Source organism: Cydia strobilella, chromosome Z, assembly GCF_947568885.1.
Source record: "Cydia strobilella chromosome Z, ilCydStro3.1, whole genome shotgun sequence".
NCBI classification, from domain to species: Eukaryota; Metazoa; Arthropoda; class Insecta; order Lepidoptera; family Tortricidae; genus Cydia; species Cydia strobilella.
The window spans coordinates 51,159,936-51,179,492 of record NC_086068.1 but is presented as its reverse complement, the minus strand read 5'-3'; the positions used below and the strand labels follow the sequence as shown (position 1 = coordinate 51,179,492).

The window sequence follows — 19,557 nt, the reverse complement described above, 5'->3', positions numbered from 1 at the left end:
GCATTATACATTGCTTACTAGTAACCACTAGTTACATATGTTTGTTTTATTTATCGTAAGCTAAGTTAGGTAAGGTTTTGTAGCAATTTGAATTTAAAAAATTACCTCAGTGACCAACATTTGAATCGTGATACAATAATGTAAACAGCATTCCCAACTCCCAATACGGCAGAGGTTGTTGTGTCGGCAGGGCACAAATTTATTATTCAGGGAGACAAAATATAAATACAAAAAAATGAGAAAGGACAATAAAACACGCAATTTTCTGGTGTGGGTCGCTGGAGCGCGCCGGAGCGACGCTCGGCATTGCGCTGCGGTGCGCTACCCCCGAAGCCCTGTTTTTGCTCTTGTATTATGGTAATAGTTATTAAAATGAGTAAGAGCGGAAAGCAATGGTAGGTACCACTGGTACCAGTACGAAATGCTTTTCTTAGTTTTATAATTTTAGTCACTATTTTTTTATCATTACAATAGATACGTAGTAAATAATTAAGTTGATTTTGAGTTTATAACTATAAGGGTTCCGTAGTCAACTAGGAACCCTTATAGTTTCGTAAAGTACGTCTGTTTGTAACTAAAAGCTGCTATTTGGCATGGTTATATAAATCAATCATGCCGACAAATCATTCATTCATTATCCTTGCCTTATCCCATTTACTTGGGGTCGGCACATCTAACACTCTGGCGCCATTTTTGGCGGTCCTTTGTCATATCCGGCGTCAAGCCTTGCGTCAGTAGATCTTTTTTGATCGTCGAAGCCCAGTTTGTCAGCGGTCGGCCTCTTCCCCTTGTGACCCTAGCGTTTTCGGTGGTTACACTCTTTGTAATATGGTCGTCGCTACGGCGTTGAATATGTCCAAACCATCGCAGTCTGCTTTCGCGCATTTTGTTCCGAATGTCTGCGACTTTGAAGGTGCCTCTTATGTACGTGTTTTTTATTTTGTCCAGCCTTGTAACTCCCCCCGACCAACGCAGCATCTTCATCTCCGTTACGTGCATTCTTTGTTCATCCTGTTGTCTCACGGCCCAGCACTCGGATCCATAGAGCAGGGCGGGTCGAACTGCCCGTTTGTATACTGTGCCCTTTGTTTTGATTGGGATCTTTGGGTCGCACAGGACACCCGTAAGGGATCGCCATTTCAACCATCCCGCCCTTGTTCTATTCTCGATATCGGACTCGGTTGACGCTGTTGACGTGATCAAGGAACCAAGATATTTAAACGACTCGACCTTCTTCAGGGGCACTCCGGAGATGGTTATCAATTGGGATGAGGTGTTGCCCGTGAAGTTACAATGCAAGTACTCGGTTTTTGATCTGCTTATTCTCATACCCTTTGACTCCAGGGCGGTCACCCACCGATCTAAATCTGACTGGCACCCCGATGCAGATTCGTTTATTAGCACCACGTCGTCTGCATACAGAAGGTTCCACGGTACCGATTTTTGTACGCCTTTTGTGATGTAATCCATGACCAGATTAAAGAGGACAGGGCTCAAAGTTGAACCTTGATGCACCCCTACGTTGACCTCGAACGATGCACTAGTTCCCGCAGGAGAAATAACCTGGGTTGTGATACCTCTGTACATATCTTGGATCAGGTTTATATAGAACTCTGGTATTAGCTGAGACTTAAGTGCTGTCCAGATGAGTTGTCTGGGTATTCTGTCAAATGCCTTTTCTAGATCTATAAAGACATAGTGAAGGTCTTTCTTCAGAGTTCTATATTTATCACTTAAGGCCCTAACCGTATGGATGGCATCGGTGGTGCCCACACCTCGGGTAAATCCGCATTGGTTTGGGGTGATACTTATGAGACTGTTTAGTTTCTCTATGAGGACACGTTCCCATATTTTGAGAGTGTGGGGGATCAACTTAATTGCTCTATAATTTCCGCACTCAGATACGCTTCCTTTGTTCTTGTAAAAAGGTATCATGTGACTAGTCCTCCACTGGTCTGGCATTTTCCCCTCTGCAATGATGTTGTTGAACAAGTTTGTGAGCCATTTTACTCCTGGCATGCCGACTTGTTTCCAAAGTTCGACTGGGATTTCGTCGGGGCCAGTAGCTTTCCCGTTTTTCATTCGGGACATTGCATTTTTCACTTCCAATGGTGAAATGATACCTATAGGGCCTGAGACTGAGGGCAACTCCGGAAGTTTGTCTTGTGGGAATTCTTCATTTAGAAGGTTGTAAAAGTAATCGTGCCATCTTCTATTTATATCGGCGTCAGCGGTTAAAAGTTTACCGGTCTCATCGTTAATATATTTATTTTGTTTAAAATCTTGGGTTTGTCTATTACGAAATTTAGCAACTTTGAAAATCTCATTTTCGTTTTCACATTTTTCTAACCGATTAATAAAGTCTCCCTCCGCATGCGCTTTTGCTATTGCTACTGCTCTTTTCACTGATTTTCTGACGTTATGGTATAACTCTTCATCTTGGCTATCGTGCGTTTCTTGCCATTTCTTAAATTGTTGTTTCTTCTCCTTTAGCATTTCTTTGGCGTCGTGTGACCACCAGCTACCATCCTTTCCAGAGCTGAGTTTGCCTTTGGTAACCCCAAGGAGGTCCTTGGCGGTGCGGAGCGTGAAAGAATGAAGGTTATTCCACATGGTGTTGACGTCTTCCGGCTTTTCACTTACATTCCGGAGATATTTTGTGAGATATTCTCCTACTCTTACCGCCGACAAAGTGGTAAAAAAAAATAGTTTTTTTTTATAAGGTTACGTCCCCTATACACTTAAAGTGGGCATGAATTAAAGATCAATCATAGTCACCCTGGCAGTTGTAACCAAAGAGTATAATAATATATGTATAGTAGTTGTAACTTAGCAACTGTTGTTTACTGTCAGACAAAAGTAAATGTCGTAAACAGATATAATATAAGCTTTTTTTTCTCTGTTAATTTAAAAGTGTAACCGAATAAAAATGGAGCAAGCATTAAATACGAGAATGATTCAATTAAGGAAATTAGCATCCCAATAAAAAAAAAAATAGTAGTGCTCAAGGCAATTTTAATTTTGTTCACGATAACCATGTCCGATGACATTCTGCAAATAATAGTGCGATTTTAAACCGCTAAAGGCACGTGGGAGGAACTAGAGCGCATCTATGGAGGTTTCTGCTTATACAAGAAATAAGAGCTATGCCTGAAATTCTTCAGCTACAAGATGGACCCGAATCATGACATCATGACTCGTGTTAATTTTAAAGAATTTCTGGAGCAAACTGTGTACAGAGACGGAGCTACAGACCGTGGCGTTGCGATATTACCCGAAATTCTCCTAATTACCTATTTATTGCAAAGAAAATGTATACTTACATATAGAGTCAGAAGCTGCAAGCGGTGGATTCAACCTACTTGGTACCTACTTACACCTGCTCTTATTAGTTACTATCTTTGTAGTTAACTATAACAAATTGAAAGCAATAAAAATACTTACTTTACTATATTATGTTTTTGTTATTTTCATTCCACTCTTTAAAACCTTTAAATTTCTACAATCCAAAAAAAAGTTGCTAAGTTGCACTATTGCTCGTACCTATATGAATTGCTGCGGGTTATATTTCCGGAGACCGACAATATATTTTCAGAATTTATAAAATAATCTTTATTTTAACTCTATTCTGTTACTCACATACATTACGGAGCCCATGCGGTTTCTATTCTATTACCTAGTAGTACTATTAGGTTGACATACGAGTATTTACAACACGAGAATGAATGTTTACGTATTGAAATATTTACCTAACTATAAGGAGATATACCTAATTTGGAAGGCAATCAAAGAGTCAACGGCGATTTACGTCATATACCTACAGATAACTGTACCTATTGTAAGGTAAGTCAATTTGTAGCCCAAATCCGAGTTAGAGTTAGAACAAGATAAGTCTGCAACGATTTTGATAGCAAACGCAATGCAAGTTTTATTTATACGTCATAATTTCATAGAAACCAACGATAGAAACATCTCCTACGCTGACCCTAACAGTTTACGCAAGCTCTCATCCCGAAAATATTCCTTATTTTAAATCGAAGATATCGCAATATCATATTACAATTTTGAGCTTACCGATGAAGAACCACACGTAAGATTTTCCGTAAAGCTTGAGTTTGTAGACCTCGCAGAGCACGCGGCGTGCCGCCACCACGTAGAACAGTCCGACGATGACGCGCGCGTCCTGCCGCCGCAGGTTGCGCACGGCGTCGGCCGGGTCCGACAGGAACGACTGGCGCGTCACGATCTCGATGGTTGCCTTCTTGCAGTGCGCCTCGAGGTCCTCCACCGTCTGAAAGACACTCATCTTGATGAGCTGGCCTTTTTTAATCTGATGGACCGAGGCTGACTTATGTCGGATTTTTGGTACGATTTTTAATACAAGTAGTTTGGTAATGTAACTAGTGTCGTTTCTATAAGAGGAACTTGGACAAAATTTGATGTTAAAATTACCTCCAAAAAACTCGCTTAAACCCTTAAACTATCTGAGTTACGAAGTGAAGATATTATTACAGCGAGAATGCAAAATAGAGGCGTAAAAACGCTTCAAACCCACTTATGCAGAAAAATCCGGAGGCGCTCTAATTACATTGAGTCCAGCGTGAAAGACTCTGGCCTCATTCATTGCGTGGAACTACGCGGCCCTTCAGGCACATTCCAATCACAACAATATCATTGTTATTTGATATTAATCTCAGTGCGACTCGACGGAACCAACCAATCTTCTTCTTATTCTTCTTCTAAAATTGTTAAATATCAAACGATGTGGTCAACGCCATCTAGCCGAGCATAGCATAGCCGAGCCGAGAATGACTTTTTCTTGATTTCCGAGGCACGTTTTTTCCTTAGACTATTCATCTTATACGAAGTTACATATGTCTTAGATGGAACTAATATATGGTACTAGTAAGCGGCACTGAACTGAAACAACTAATATCAAATCAATATCATATCATGATAATATTTTTAAAATTGGGATTCGCCTCCTTGTTACAGAAAGCTGCACTGCGCTGTGTCAGTGCTTAGAAAAAAACTCTTTCATTTTAATTTGAATAGTAACAAACATGCAGCCTTTATAAACCGACCATCAGCATCACTTACATCATCTTCCTTAATTGTCTTTTCAACCCTTATGTTTCTAGAGTTGGGTTCTTCATTTCACCGTCATGTGCCTTCTATTTTTACCCGTCTGCGCACTACTGACGCAAAGGAGGGTCTTTATTATTAGTATGTATTTGTGTACTAGCTGTTGCCCGCGACTTCGTACGCGTGGATTTGTATGTTGGAGGTTATATACTCTAGATGAGCATAGAACATTATGCAACAAAAGATATCATATAAACTACACGCGCTTTGTGGCCATATTTTAAGAGCCATATATACTAATCTGCTATCCTAGGTACATAATATTCAGAAGACAGAATTTGGCAAGCTTAGCTTTTACTTTAGTCGGCAACGGTAAACTCAGTTCAGAAAGGTATCATTGCTGATCCAATTAGGTTCGTTGAGGCAGTTCAAGTATATAAGTACCTGCGTGGAATGATAGGTAGTTGTATCTCCCCTTTTGGTTAAGATATTAAAGCTTTAAACTGGTTCCACATTTCAGTTACTTTTTTCATGACTGTTATTTCTCTGAATGCCTTGAATAAAATATTCATTTCCATTTCCATACAACTATCCTTCAGCCATTTGAACCAATCCGATTTAGTAAATATGGGGTCTTAAATTTCCGACCTCTCAATTGTAGTGCCAAGATCCTTTATCCTTTTCCACTGATTTCGTAAGGGATTTCAAGAGCGGTGGGGCGGGGGGTGAGTTTACCTTAAATGACATCAATCAAGAGCGGCACTTGAACTTTAACAATCTATGTTTGATTTGTTATCTTGCATCGTATCTCGCTAGCAACGATAAATAAGAACGGACAAGTAATATCAAAATGAGATTAAATTGACAACTATTAGTAAGTTTAAATCCGCCTCCAGATGTATAACCAGACTGATACTAAGAATATTGAATTACTGGCTCAGAGGTGATGATTCTAATTTTATTGTAATACGGTGTTGTCTAGTGAGTAGATAAAAAAAAACGCATATTAGAATTTTTTATATCTACTGACTTTGGTATTGATAGAAAATAATTAAACTTAACTTCAGTGCAGTGGCAATGTTGGCTATATGCATAAACGACAAGTATGCACGCCACGACAAAAATGCGGTGTGTCAGTGCCTGTTCCACCGTTTGTACAATGGGGAATGTTCTGAATAACTACCTATATTTGTTTGGTGCCACCGTCGCGTTTTTACCACCGCACCTCCCGCCAAAGAAACAAAGCTCATCCTCACTTTCTTGATACGTGGCAAACCAAGAACAACCGGTCAAAAAAAATCACTTTTGTGCTCATACTAAATATAAGTTGCCTAATATATTTGACGTACGTCATGTTTTCTGTCTGTATTTTTTACATTTTTTCGTCATCTTTTTGTAGTACTATGCCTTATGGGAAACGGTCGAAGAGATAGTTCAGATCCGGAAACCACTACCAAATTTTAGTATGTTGTTGGGCATGGTACTGGGTCTCCAAAACTGCCGGGAGACAGCGGCGCCGACCATCTACTTCAGCGGAATGACGTCATCAAAATGACTCCCGCCTCGTTGCGAATATTGCATTTTGCACCCAAACTATGCATTGCACATACACGTGTGGGGTATTAAACGAAAGCCAATAAAATATTTTATATTTCACTAATACACTATGTACCAAAATATACAATAGTTAAAGAGAAATTTAAAAATAAATAAAAATGATGAAAAAAAAAACGGTTATTTGGGTTTTTCAACCAAACCAAAAGTCGGACGTTAAAGCAATGTACTACAAAATTAAAGCTGATGTCTCATACACTGATATCAAATAATCAAAATCACACCTAAAATGTGAAAATTATGCATCAAAATGTAGGTATTTGCTAGAACAAATGCATTATAGTTAAAAAAATCGAAATTGGTCATTTTCAGGATAATTCGCATAAGCTTCTAGTATGTTATTAGCAATATAAAAAGGATCATAAAACTGCTGGGAGACAATCTCTATAGTGTCTGAGTAACAAATAATGGCGTCATACATGTGATCGTTGCCGAAATTTGCAAAATCTATATTTTAACTATACCATGAGTCATACATACACGTGTGCTATATAAAACGAAAGGTTATTAAATATATTATGATTTGTTTATACATTATTTATAAAAACAATGTATATTTTAGGAGCTACAAACAAAGAAAAAACACTTTTTTTTAGAAAAGTTCGTGTATATATATTTTATAGCTCAACTAAAAACGTTATAACAACGTTGCGTCTAATATAAAAGAAATCAGTTATTCAACTATACGTCACAGCTTAAATTTATAATTTCTGATAAAAACTGTGGAAGTTGCATCAAAAAAACTAAAGCGCGCCAACAATTCTACCTTAATGCTATATTATGCACAGAATAGTTCTAATTATGGGGTATTAAATGAAAGAACATTACATAAAATACATGAAAACGACTGTTTAGAGTGGAATTATAATTTATATATATATTTAAATATAATAATATATAATATTTAAATGGGGCTCCCATACAACAAACGTGATTTTTTTGCTGTTTTTTTCCGTAATGGTACGGAACCCTTCGTGCGCGAGTCCGACTCGCACTTGGCCGGTTTTTTTAACTATCAAATAAAACTTAAAAAGATAATATGTGTTTATAAAATCCGTTCACCCTCCACCACGCGCGTATCTTAATATCAATCATACCTACTTAGATTGAAATTTGAAATACATTATTAGCTCGAGATGCGGAAACAATGTTGAGTGCTAATGACGAACATAGTTTATCTATTAGCAGACAAAGAGGTTGGTGTGTAGCACCCCACTCGAAGTCGTCAACACGGAACTGCCTATCAAATGATCGGTAGTCACGCGAGCGCTTGTTCAGTCGATATTAAACGTATTGCAACTGGTCAAACACATCTGAACAGGGGCTAGTTTGCTTTGTCAACAAGGCCTCATTTAGACATGTGACAATTATGAATATTACATTTACCTCTATTGTGAGTTTACAAGTACCTTTGTGATGTAATGACAGATATACTTTCGCCTTAAACTTGTACACAAAGTAAGTAACAAAACAAAACAAATATAATATAATACAATCATGCATATAAACAACAACATTTAGCCGTTTTAGTACGTGTTCTTACTTTCAAATATGGTCCAAACCCAATAAAGCCTGGAAACAAGTGAATACCTTAACAAATAAAGCCACCCTTGCTTGGCTTACTTTTTATATTTCTTATGTTATTCGGCGTCATAACAAAAAGGAAATAGTATATTTCATACATATTCAAATGTCGCGGTGTCATTTGCATTAATCCCGCAATTTTTTTAAGTTTATTTTTCAATTTAGGCATTAACATAATGCACCTATGAATGTCAAAAAAGTACAGTTGTACATAATTAAAATTAAACAGTCCAAATAATTACAACATACATACATATTTAGAAAAGAACTCACCGAAATAAACACTTCCTCGGCTTGCTGCAGTATAGCGATGCGAGACCAGCCGAACTTTTGCATGAGCTTGATCCTCGTAGGATTGTGGACGGTGGCTGAGGGGTGCGTGCGGAACAGAGTGGGAAAGCGCGCCCGGTCGGAGAGCGCAGGCGATGATGCGCCGTAACATAGCTGTAAGAAAAAATACAATTAAATATTTTCACTGTTTGAGACGAAAGAGGACCATTTTTAAACGACTTCAATTTAAGAAGGAGGAAGTTATTACATAGGTAGTGGCAATATTTTTTTAATACTTAGTTGTTTAGTTACTCGTTAAAGTTTTATACTTTGGTCAATTTGTTACATCCATTTATTGTTCACTAGCTGTGCCCGCGGCTTCGCCTGCGTGGAATTCGGTCTGTGTCAGTAAGCGGCTAATTCACCCCTAATTTATCTCCCTGTCCCCTGGAGACAGAACTTAAAGTAAAGTTGACAGATGGATACGCTAGAGGACTGTAGTCCAGATAAAATATTTTACAATTAGGTACCTACCACCAAAGATAGATATAACTCCGTAATAGATGGATACAGTCTAAGGAAAAAACGTGCCTCGAAAATCACGAAAATTTTATTCTCGATCAGATGTCGCTACTACCTTTTGCCTACTCTCGTATAGAGGGCGTTGACGGTTTCGTTTGTTATTATTTAATTTTAACGCATATCAGTGAAAGAACCTGGGTCGAAATAATAAAAATAATTAATGCAAATAAAAAAGATCATTTAATTTTATCCATATTTAAATACATTTTACCGTATTTTTATAAATCTTCATTTTTAGTTTTAAAGTGTGTCGATAGATGGCAGTGAATTTACTGTGGTTACAAAATTTACTATGACAGTACCGCTCTATAATATTATATCCTCTTTGCTACCACTAAATAAAATTACACTCCAAAATGAATATTTTTTTTGCCCTTATTCAAATTTTTGACGTGATTTAAACGGCATAGAGTAGTAGGTGTATATCGAACGATACAGTACCATTATTGTATTTTTACGTCCTTGACTGTACCTATGCAAATCGGGTACACTACATAATTCCGAATTTTTTATTCCGAATTTTAGAATGACGAATTTTATCATTCCGATTTTTAAATGCTCGACCCATCAAAATTCCGACTGTCATAATTACGAATGATGAAAATCACGAAGATTTATATTTCCGAAAACCCAAAAAGCCGAATATTGTAAATTCCGAACTACATAATTCCGACTATAACAATTCCGATGGTACCAAACACCGAATTTAACATTTACGTATTACGAATTCGGAATTGCCCTTATTCCGAATTAACGTGATTCCTATTTTAAATATCCCAATTTTTAAATTTCCACTTTTCTGGCAACAGTTCGTTTTCTTGGGGGTCGCAATTGTAACCTAACCTAACCCACTTCTGGCAACAGTTCGTTTTCTTGGGGGTCGCAGTTCTAACCTAACCTAACCCACTTCTAGCAACAGTTCGGGTTCGTAGGTTCGCAGTTCTGTCTAATTTATTTATGCCGAATTTTTATTCCAAAAATATTTTATGCCGAATTTAACATGATGCGGCACGACAGGTACCCGTAATAATTACTAAAACGTGAGTCTTCATTTGAATATCACGGATTTCATTTTTCCGATCTTGTAAAAAACCGAATTTCTGAATACCGAATTATTTTATTTCCGATCGGACAATGATCTTTCGGAATTTAGGAATTCGGAAAAAAAATATTTTCGGAAAAGTGTAAAATCGGAACTTTAAGCTTTCTGTCAAGTGACAATCGGATTTAAAGTTTTCGGAAATAGCACATTCGTGATTTTATTCCATCGTGTTTTTAATAAATGAAACGAAATGAAAATCGTAATTTTGATATTTCGGACTTATAAATAATCGGGATTATGAAAGTCGTGGTTATAAAAATCTGAAAAACGTATTTCGGAATATTTGGGTGTTCCCATCAAAATCATGTCATCCAAATCGGTCCTCCAGTCAAATCAGTCTAAGCATGACGCCGGCGGCGGGCAGCGTCTGCCCCTTTTTTTTTGTTTTCGGAGTGGGAAATGCATCTGCCCCTACGACTTGTTGATGGTCATAGCGAAGCAGACGCTCACGGGGACCTGTAGGCGCTTGAAGCGGAACGGGAAGTTACTCGGAATGAGGGGGATACGCGGGATGAACACGGCTTCTCCGGCGCCACACTCCGTCAGGATCTGCGCCTACATATGTATTACGTACGATGTATTTGGGATCACAATCGAGACTCGCGCTGGCTTGCCGTTTCAGCCGAAAGCGAAGCGACCTGCCTGGCTAGAGCGCCACTGAGTCTCTCATCGTGGTTTTTCTCAGACTCCTGAGACCGTGCCCCTTGTGGCCGCAATGCATTGCGAGACTTTTGCGAGATTCGATTTTTTTCGGGAAGGCATGGTAACTCGCTTAAGTCCCAAATCGTTTGACATTTACTGAAAAATGTTTTTTTTAAAGTACCCACCTTCGTGACCATTATTAAGAGGAAAGGGCACGGCCGCTTCTCCATGCAAACGCAGTCTCCATTTTTTTTGGTTAAAAACTACCCTATGTTCTTCCACGGGACTCAAACTATCTCTATACCAAATTTTATCTAAATCGGTTTAGCGGTTTAAGCGTAAAGAGAAATTAAAAAAAGTTTTTTCATATTTTTGTGTTTTCACTCGGGATTGGTGTCATTTTGATATCATAAATGAATTCGGCATACCCGATGTATACAAAAACGATACCTAACTTGGCCTAGTAGCTAAAATGATATAGTTATCAAGATAAAGTTTTTAACCCCTTTTTCACCACCATGGGGGATGAATTTTTAAAAACGCTGAAAGTAATTTTCTTGCTTTTTAATATAATAACGTTTTGCAAAGTTTTAAGTTCCTAGCTTAAAATAAAATTTGCACCCCAAGACAAACTTTCATCCCCTTTTCAACCCCCTGAGGGGTTAAATTTCCAAAAGCATCAAAATTAGTTTTTTTGTAATCGTCTATCATACATTTCTAAGAAGTTTCAAAGCATTTGTATTGGATTCAAACTTTCAACCCCCTTTTAACCCTGTTAGGGGACGAATTCTTGAAAACGCTAAAATCACTTTTCCTGTATTATAATAATATGCCCATTATACAAAGTTTCAAGTAACGCACTCAAAAAAAAATTGATATCCGTACAAACTTTCAACCTCTATTTCACCTCCTTAGGGGATGAATTTTCAAAAACGCTGAAATTAGTTTTCTTGTATTTCAATAATATATCTTCTTACGAAGTTTGAAATTGCTAGCTTAAAATAAATCTTGAACCCCATACAAACTTTCATCCCCTTTTTAACCCCCTTAGAGGTAAATTTTCTCAAATTTTTATAGCCTATAACCTGGCCGTGGATTTTTTCGACAGATTAGTAAAGTTTGCATCAAAATCCGTTCAGCCGTTTTCATTAGTTGCGCGGTCAAATAAACAGACAAACAGATAAACAGACAAACAGATAAACAGACAAAAATTCTAAAAACTGTTGGAATGTGTTCTGTTATCGATTCTAAGTATCCCCAGCCAATTTTTTTTCGAATATCTTCCATGTACAGACTTTCGACCCTCTTCCGCTTTATTATATGTATAGATTGGCAAGTAAATGACATCGAGTGGCGAGCAAATATGTCTCACTTAAAGAGGTATTTCACCTTTCCAGGGTCTCAGTTAGCCAGGTATAAATAAGTTTTTGTCTCATTTACAGAGGGTTCCATTAATAGAGGTGAGAATAGAGGTTATTTCAGTAAAAAAATAAACTAATAAAAAACAATAAAAAAGGTAAAATAAACATTGAGTGGATTTTTAAGTATTTATGTATTTATTATTTATTCAGAGCCCACTGTGTCCCACTGCTGGGCAAAGGCCTCCCCCCTCTTTTTGCACTTACGTTTAATATTTTATTGAATTTATTTAGAATTTATTTACCTATTTGTCCCTCTTGCCGTGGAAACCACTGGCTGTTGGTGTGCTGAGGACAAGACTTTTATTGGGGAAGTAGGCAGGCGGTTGCGGGAGAGTGGTCATGATCCTCACTCCGGGTCGTTCCTTATGCAAAGGTTGTCCATCGCTGTTCAACGTGGCAACGCGGCGAGCGTAATGGGCTCCTTTGCTACTGGAGGGGCGCGGGGCGAATTTTGTGAATAGTTTTTGTGTTTGTTAGTTTCTAGGTATCGCTAAGATTTTTGTAATGTTTGAAAGTAAATATTAAGGTTTTCCAAATTGTATTTCTGTTTGTTTAGGTAAATGGTAATTTTAAGTTGTATTTATGTATTGATTTTGACATGTGTGTATTTGATAAATAAACAGTATTTATTTAGAATGATTCTACGAACTTTTGTCACATTAAATTTGATGTATACAGATTTTATTGCGTCTTACCACTTTAATAAATGGTACCTCTCACACCAATACGGTATGTATTCATACCTATTATTCATAACGAACCGTGGGTTCACGAATGTGTAGCTGTGTGTGTGATTCAGTTGAATATTGTCACCCGTCGAGAAAAAGGTTCACAAGTGGGTGCCTTATGAATATTAGCTCAAGTGATCCCCGGAAACCAGTGGAATCCTTGAGTTAAACAGTATAAGAAGTGTCCACTTGCATTTAACATTCTGTGCATTAAGTCAATAATACGAGTAAACATTATCTAACTCATTGTCATCTTTATTTACTTCACATTTTAACGCTCTGTCTCCATACTCTCCATAGATAAAAATTGTAACTTCCGGGTTTTTTTAAAGGTACCCTTTTTTTTAGGAGGGAAAAATGCATTCCGCATACCTACCACCCGGGTGCGGGGGGTGACCCGAGTGGTTATGTGGGACTCCCGTCTAGGCTAATGAGGCCCGCGGTGTACCCACTAAAAAACCCCCGTATGCCACCTCGCCGCCCTATTGGTGGGGTTACAGGAACGCTTGCGTACTCATCCGCGACCCCACCGGCGGCAGCCGCCCACGAGCGCGGCTCCTACGCGAACACCCGAAGGCCCTGCACGCTAGGCGCGCCAGATGGTACGACGCGCCTTCCTCCTTGGTTTCCATTCTGTATTGTAGCGGACCCCCCCGAGCCCGTTACAAGGAAGCCACGGGCGCCAGGAATTTCCCCGGCGCCCGGCGACAGATCAGGTCTATGGTTCTGCAGCAAAACCACAACTCGGCTGCAGAGGACAGGGAGAATGGCACATCGTAACACCGACACTCCTCTTCCTCTGCAGCCCCACCATCGCCGCTATAACGGAACGGCCCCGCCAAGTTCGCAGGGGATAGGGAGAGTGGCGCATCGAAATACCATTACTCCTCTTCCCCTGCGATCGCACCTCGGCCGCCGAGGATAGGGAGAACGGCTTACCGCAATACCGACACTCCTCTTCCTCGACGGTCCAAGCCCACTTGGAGCGTCCTCCTCGGGCCAGCCCGCGCCTCAAGCAGGTCGGCCCTGGTTGCCTCTTTGCTTCACCGTCGGTGACCAAGCCACGGTTACTAAGCCCCTCCACCATAACAAGATGAGCAACACGCGGGTGAGGTACCCTGGCTTGGCTTCTTAGGGAACAAAGAAACCCTGAAACATTAAAAACCTAAATTCGCTTTGAGCCCGGTACCACACTATGAAGAAAGAACGTAATAAGTATCTAAATAATATATAGGTACGTAAAATAACGGAACATGCCCATAGGACCGATATTCACTTTTATTTTAAATACATCTAGGATAAGGAATTGTTCTTATCTACCTTTCTCACTAATAGCTGAAATCCGATTTAAATAATCACTGCTTCACAGACGGAAATGTGGATGAATTTAGTAGCATCTATTACAGGCATAGGCTGCATTTTGGGGAAGAAGATGTTACATGTAAAACATTAAGAAGATACATAGTGGACGACCGCTTCTCCATACACTATAGTCCCCTGTTTCCTTCCTGGATATTGAAATTATGAAAAATATTTTTACACTATTTATTTTATAATTATTAACCATAGCCATGCCGCCCCTTCGTCTGAGTTTTTGATTTTTTTTATTACTAATTATAAAAGTTAGGGCAAGAAACGAATTCCATGCAAAATTTTAAAAGCTCCTTTTTATAATTAGAAAATCGAAAAAATCTAACGGAGGAAGCTATGGTTAATATTTTCTAAAATGTTCCAGAGACAAAAATGAGGACTACGCTCGTATGGAGAAGCGGTCGTCCCCTTTGTCTTAATAGTAACCCCACCGTGACTACAAATTAAGGCCAAATTAAATGCCATTTGCTTTAAAATTAGCCCTGTTAACGCCTTTTATTTGACTCTTTTTATAATGATCAGTCGACATAAAATTTTCTACATTGCGAGGCTTTATCAGTAGTTTTAATTTTCTTTCTTTTAGTACTATGCTATGCCTTTTGGGAAATGGTCGAAGAGATAGTTCAGATCCGGAAACCGCTACAAAATTTTAGTATGCTATTGGGCATGGTACTGGGTCTCCAAAACTGCCGGGAGACAGCGGCGCTGGCCATCTACTTCAGCAGAATGACGTCATCAAAATGACTCCCGCCTCGTTGCGAATATTGCATTTTGCACCCAAATTATGCATTGCACATACACCATAGCCAATAAAATATTATATATTTCACTAATACACTATGTACCAAAACATACAATAGTTTAAGGGAAATTTAAAAATAAATAAAAATGATGAAAAAAAAACGATTATTTGGGTTTTTCAACCAAACCAAAAGTCGGACGTTAAATCAATGTACTACAAAATTAAAGGTGATATCTCAAGCCATACACTGATATCAAAATAATCAAAATCAGACCAAAAATGTGATAATTATGCATCAAAATGTAGGTATTTGCTCGAACAAATACATTAAAGTTAAAAAAATCCAAATTGGTAATTTTCAGGATAATCCGCATAAGCTTCTAGTATGTTATTAGCAATATAAAAAGGATCATAAAACTGCTGTGAGACAATCTCTATAGTGCCTGAGTGACAAATAATGGCGTCATACATGTGATCGCTGCCGAAATTTGCAAAATCTAAATTATAACTATACCATGAGTCATACATAGACGTGTGCTATATCAAACGAAAGGTTATTATAGTATTTTATACAATCGTGATATAATACAGAGCTTTTCAGTCGAGTAACGTGTTTAAGCAACGAAGCTTGCTGAGTTGCTTAGGTTAAGGTACGAGATTGAAAAGCTTAATTATATCACTATTGTATACAATACTTAAAAAAAAAAATACTTTCAACTAGTAGAATCATATACTTAGGTAAACAAACCAAAAGTATACAGCTAAGATACGCGAGCTGCCGCAGCCCGCGATACCTTCATACTCGTACGCGCACCGGCCGCGGGGCCCGGTGCCCCCGGCGGGTTGGTCAACGACACCTCCTCGTAACTCACGAGGCCCTGGTACCTGCTCCGCGCTAAATTCAATTTTAAGACAGTTTTTTTCTCGATTTTGGCCACCGTAGCCTAAGGAGACTAACAAGCAACGCTAAGCGGTTTTCGTAGGATATGGATGTTGCTATACAAAGGGTGTCACATGCGCGTTTATGACTTATGAAGCAATTGTTGGCCAACCAATCACAAAGCAGATGCGACGCAGCAGCGTGTTTAAGTAGGCTAATTTGAATAGAATCGAGTCTCCTTAAACAATAAATATTTTACTGAAATGTATGAAGTTCTATTTTCAAAAATTTTGTACTTGACTAAACCGTTTTGATAAAATTCCTATGCTTAAGTCGGAAGTGCCATAGACTATCCAACGTTGAAAAGAGTAAGGTTGTAGTATTGCATATGAAGTCGTAATACACAGATTATACTCGACGAGTAGAATAAATATATTATGATTCGTTAATACATTATTTATAAAAACAATGTATATTTTAGGAGCTACAAACAAAGAAAAACCACTTTTTTTGAGAAATTTCGTTTATATATATTTTATAGCTCAACTAAAAACGTAATAACAATGTTGCGTCTAATATAAAAGAAACCAGTTATTCAACTATACGTCACAGCTTAAATTTTTAATTTCCGATAAAAACTGTGGAAGTTGTACCAAAAAAACTAAAGCGCGCCAACAATTCTACCTTAATGCGCTCATATTATGCAAAGAATAGTCCTAATTATAGGGTATTAAATGAAAGTACAATACATAAAATACATGAAAACGACATTTTGGAGTGGAATCATAATTGGAATCAGAATTGGAATGCTCAATTTAAGCTCTTTCAAATGATGCCCCACTTGATCTAGTATCTAGACTTTGAAATTTAGCCCCCTTTTAGTATTGCTCATTTACCAGTTAATAAAATAAAATACTTTCGATGTGTTTGGGTTAGCATTTTTCATAAGATTCATGACTGTTCCAAATTTCCAATCGATAGCTTTATAGGCCAGGAAATAAATGCCCAAAAAAAGGTATAAAGGGAAATGCTTGTAACACAATTTTTGACTTCGTAGCTTTGTTTGGACTAGTTAGGAGGTGAAATATCAAAAGTCCCCGGCCATAACCCTGGTGCTGGTGGGAGTGGGGGGTTTTAAGGTTCCATTCTTCGGTTTTTCGATTATATCTCAGAAACTATGCGTCTGGGCGACTTGGCCACTTATACAAAATGAAAAGAGATTTAATTTGTTACAAGTTTTATTCAGTCAAGTTTTTCGATATCTGGTATAGTTTTTGAGATATCCGCTCTTGAAGGTTTATTTAGGGCTCTCATTTTTATCTTGATTATCTACATCAATTAAGCTGCTAGGCCGGGTTTGGGATCGTTGTCGTATAAATCGGGGGTGCTGAATTCATTTATGGTATCAACATTGACATCATTCCTAAGTAAAAACAAAATTTAAAAAAAATGATTTTTTATAAAACTCCTCTTTACGCTTAACCCGCCCAACCGATTTCGTTGAAATTTGGTATAGTAGATAATCAAGATAAAAATGAGAGCCCTAAATTTTTATAACCAAAATCATCTTTTAAGGGTGTGAAAAGTGGAGTGGAAATTTGTATGGGGAATCAATAACCGCTGAACCTATTTAAATAATATTTGGGACGGTCTACATATTTGATTTAGTTTATAATGATACCAAACATGACTTCAAACCTAAATTTAAACAGTATTAACCTCAGGAATTCAACTTCGGCGAAGAAGCTGAATTCCCCTCACACCAAATTTCACACCTTCAAAGTATGATTTTTGAGATAAAAACTATATTATATCCTGTCTCGGGACTTAAAAAAAGTTACGAAGTTAAAAATTGTGTTCCTAGCATTTCCCTCTATACCTTCTTATTGCTTGGCCTATTAGTCGTTCTCGAGATATTTAGCGATGTGATGTGACAGACGGACGGTCGCACCATAAGGGTTCCTTTTGTACCTTTTTGGTACGGAACCCTAAAAATGGAGTTGGTCGTTTCGTCTATTGAAATTAGACACAATTTATTAGCCCGCTTCGGGTATCTTCTATAAACATATTACGTTACTCATCAGGCGTATTTATGGATGGCTTTATCCACGTGATAGAATAACCGTCACTTGTTAACACCACTGGATTGAAAGTGACAGACACCGTTTTATCACGCTCGGCTGTCACGTAGCCAAGAACGACCATCATATCCGTAGGTACCTACGGTACCTAGTACATAACAAAGTTTCTATATCCACGATGGGGTGATTTGGATCAGCTACCATCAACGTGACCCGCAATAACAATAAACACTGCCGTCTCGTTATTATTCTCCATGAAAACATTTAATCACGATGACTAATAGCGCTTTATTTTATTAATGATATACTCACAAGAAACGCTGTATTTTCGATTCAATTTTCACACGTGATATACTGGCTTGTGTAACAATTAATCAACGTTACCACCTGAATCGTTGTCAATATGCCGATATTACCCACACAGTCCACCGCCGATTATTAAAATGGCGAAGTACATATTTGATAAATAAAATGGCGAATACAATTTATGAGTAGTAATAAAATTGAAGGGAGTTATTGACATGTCGGACGCCTCGGCCTGGGCCCGGCCCTGTCGTGGGTCATCCTTTATCGTGCCGAAGATTCATATTTATTAAGGTTTAGTTATCGTATTTCCATATCGATGCTGGTACAGAAGTAAGTAATGCCGATATTGTCACATCACATATACGAGTACCGTAAACTGGGGTTGCTCTGATTCGTGGAGTAACATTGATCATCGATTTTTAAACTATAAGGAATTTGTTTCTTCTAAAATTTGCTTCTAAAATGCTTAAGATCGCATTCAAAAATCAACTCCCTATTCCTTAAAAATCGATGATCAGTATTACCCCGCGAATCAAAGTAACCCCATTTTACGGTATGTCAGTTTGATGTACCTACTCTGTTCTATACTCGCATTCTGAAAGGAAATTTCGATACTTATAATATGTATAATAAATAAGAATACCAGTTCACTATCCTTGGTCTAGACTTAGGTTTCATGGCATGAACGTGAAATATAAATGAAGTACGATCATTTTATTTCACAGCGTAGTTTTGGTTTGTGATATAAATAAATCTGAGAGTTCTTTGCTGAGGTTAACCGCGGAATATTCGAATATCAACGGGTAGGGACAGTTTAAACCAGTTTATTAATAATAAATAGGTATTCAGTGGTTAAGTAACTTTCCGTGTTAGTCAGGTATCTGAATTACATTAATTTAACCAAACTTTGTCGACAATGTGAACACATATACATACGTACTAATAAAAGCACGTTTTAAAATTTAATAATAAATATAGTGGGCCAAAAGTTCACAAATCCACCTGAGGGCCTACCGCTGAAACCGATATTCTATGAACAAGTTTGGGAACAAATCAAATTATTTTATTAAATATTTTGATTTGTGTTTTTTTTAAAGTAGTCACACAAATAAATTAAAAAAATATGATTTTTTGTTTTTCCTTGATTCA

The 19,557-nt window shown here is 37.9% G+C and overlaps 1 protein-coding gene across 2 annotated transcripts in view; it reads right to left on the bottom strand.

Moving 5' to 3' along the window:
• Window positions 1–19,557, bottom strand: part of LOC134753943 (gamma-aminobutyric acid type B receptor subunit 1) — a 176,248-nt gene that overhangs the window by 26,042 nt on the left and 130,649 nt on the right. For both annotated transcript variants that reach the window (XM_063689943.1, XM_063689944.1), the window contains exons 4-5: window positions 8,557–8,727; window positions 4,075–4,291 (exon numbers count right to left, since the gene is read on the bottom strand). In XM_063689943.1, coding sequence (XP_063546013.1) covers window positions 4,075–4,291; window positions 8,557–8,727 — 388 coding nt within the window. The remainder of the gene's footprint in view (window positions 1–4,074; window positions 4,292–8,556; window positions 8,728–19,557) is intronic.